A 1,679-nucleotide genomic window follows, 5' to 3' on the forward strand; every position below is an offset into this window, starting at 1 on the left:
TTCACCATGCAGGTATAGATCAAGTACTACAATAGCATTCACCATGCAGGTATAGATCAAGTACTACAATAGCATTCACCATGCAGGTATAGATCTTTGAATGTTCCTTCTAGAAGGTTGTAAAGTAGCTTTTGTTTTTAAAAACAAAACCAAAAACGATATATTGCTTATTATTTTAGGCAATTACTCATAGTTAAATATTCATCTAAGCCTCACCCATTAATAATATACTTAATTATAAATTTTAATGAAGAATTGGAAGTAAAAATTACAGTTCTGCATTAAAGTATTTGAATTTAAAAAATCCCAACATATTGGTAGCATTGCTTGATTTTGATATATTTCCTTTTTTTCCCCATTTGTCAAAAGCCTGAAACGTATGTGTAAAAGAGTCAGGCTGAAAGATTTGCAGCTCAGGATACCCACCTCCCGGAGCACTGGATCTGTGATGCTGTCCAGGTTCACGGAGCCTTCATAGGTCAAGTAGTGGAAAACGTTCAGAGCACGGACAGCCTCTGGTCCTCGTTGTTTGTAGCCAAATATAAGGTCGATCCACTGGTGGAGCTGGCAAGAAACAAATTCACTTTCCAGGGCCTGCAACGAATCAAGGAAAAATGAGACTAAATTTAGCAAGGCTCCATATCACTTCCTTACTGTGCCATATTCAGTGTAAATAAGGACACTGTGCCTTTACATTCTATTTGATTTGTACGTATCAGATCTTCAGTCCCAGAAGTGGCAGAAGACTACCTTTAATAAGGCACAGAGCTAAGCAAACTTCTCTTCACAAATGTTTGCCATTCTCTAGGCTCCATTATGTACACAACACAAATGTTCGTGTTAAATACATTTCTTTTACAAAAACACACCCATGCTCAAAAGAAAATAACTTGCAATAGCTGTTTTAATGCCATTGTATAATAATTTCACTTCTGATTTTTAAACACTAGTTTAAAATTAAACCGTTTTATATGAAACTTTGATATGGGTTTATTTTTTTCTGAATGAACTCCTCCAGCTTGCCTCTAAGATGTCTAGAAAGGAAGACCTTTTTTCCCTTCATCATGCCAGGAATCAAATCAGCTGATACAAACTTTGGGAAGCACCAGGCCATCAGGGACATCTGCTAGTCAGTGGGGGAAAGTAAGTTAGAGGGTCAATGAGCACAGTGTCTGGGAAGGGTTGAGAAGAAGAGGCCCTTTGTGTCTAACTCTCTGAGACACTCTGAGTTTGGAAATGGCAAGTTAGGCAAGTGTTTGAGTGACTTCCTTAAACAGGCTCGGTGATGTTTTTATTTGTGAGATAATTAGAATAATGTGATTTTATTTAAGAACCACTAGAAGCTCCCTGGAAACACTGGACAGGTGGGCTGGAGTTGGTTCAGACATGGATGGAAACTGTAGTTGGTGCTCTGCTGTCGGGAGTAACTCACTCCTTCACTTCTGGTCCAGTCAGAGCAGGCAGGGTGCCAACCTTGCGCACAGAAAGGTCTGTACTCAGCTTTGCAAGTTCTCTCTGTGTATGACTGTGTTTCATAAACTACAGTAAACGTGTGAATTCACTCTCTGGTTGCTTGCCCTAGTTTTTAAGGTGGTAATCTGTTTTTGGAATTCATATAACTTAACAAATAACTTTCAAAGGAATCCTCTCAAAACTGTACTCTCAATAGTGCTTTTTTT

At 38.5% G+C, this 1,679-nt stretch overlaps 1 protein-coding gene across 5 annotated transcripts in view; it reads right to left on the reverse strand.

Moving 5' to 3' along the window:
- Positions 1-1,679, reverse strand: part of Nbea (neurobeachin) — a 494,560-nt gene that overhangs the window by 42,466 nt on the left and 450,415 nt on the right. For all 5 annotated transcript variants that reach the window (XM_005344001.2, XM_026778835.1, XM_026778862.1 and 2 more), the window contains one exon: positions 427-594. In XM_005344001.2, coding sequence (XP_005344058.1) covers positions 427-594 — 168 coding nt within the window. The remainder of the gene's footprint in view (positions 1-426; positions 595-1,679) is intronic.

Source organism: Microtus ochrogaster, chromosome 1 (assembly GCF_000317375.1).
Source record: "Microtus ochrogaster isolate Prairie Vole_2 chromosome 1, MicOch1.0, whole genome shotgun sequence".
Lineage (NCBI taxonomy): Eukaryota > Metazoa > Chordata > Mammalia > Rodentia > Cricetidae > Microtus > Microtus ochrogaster.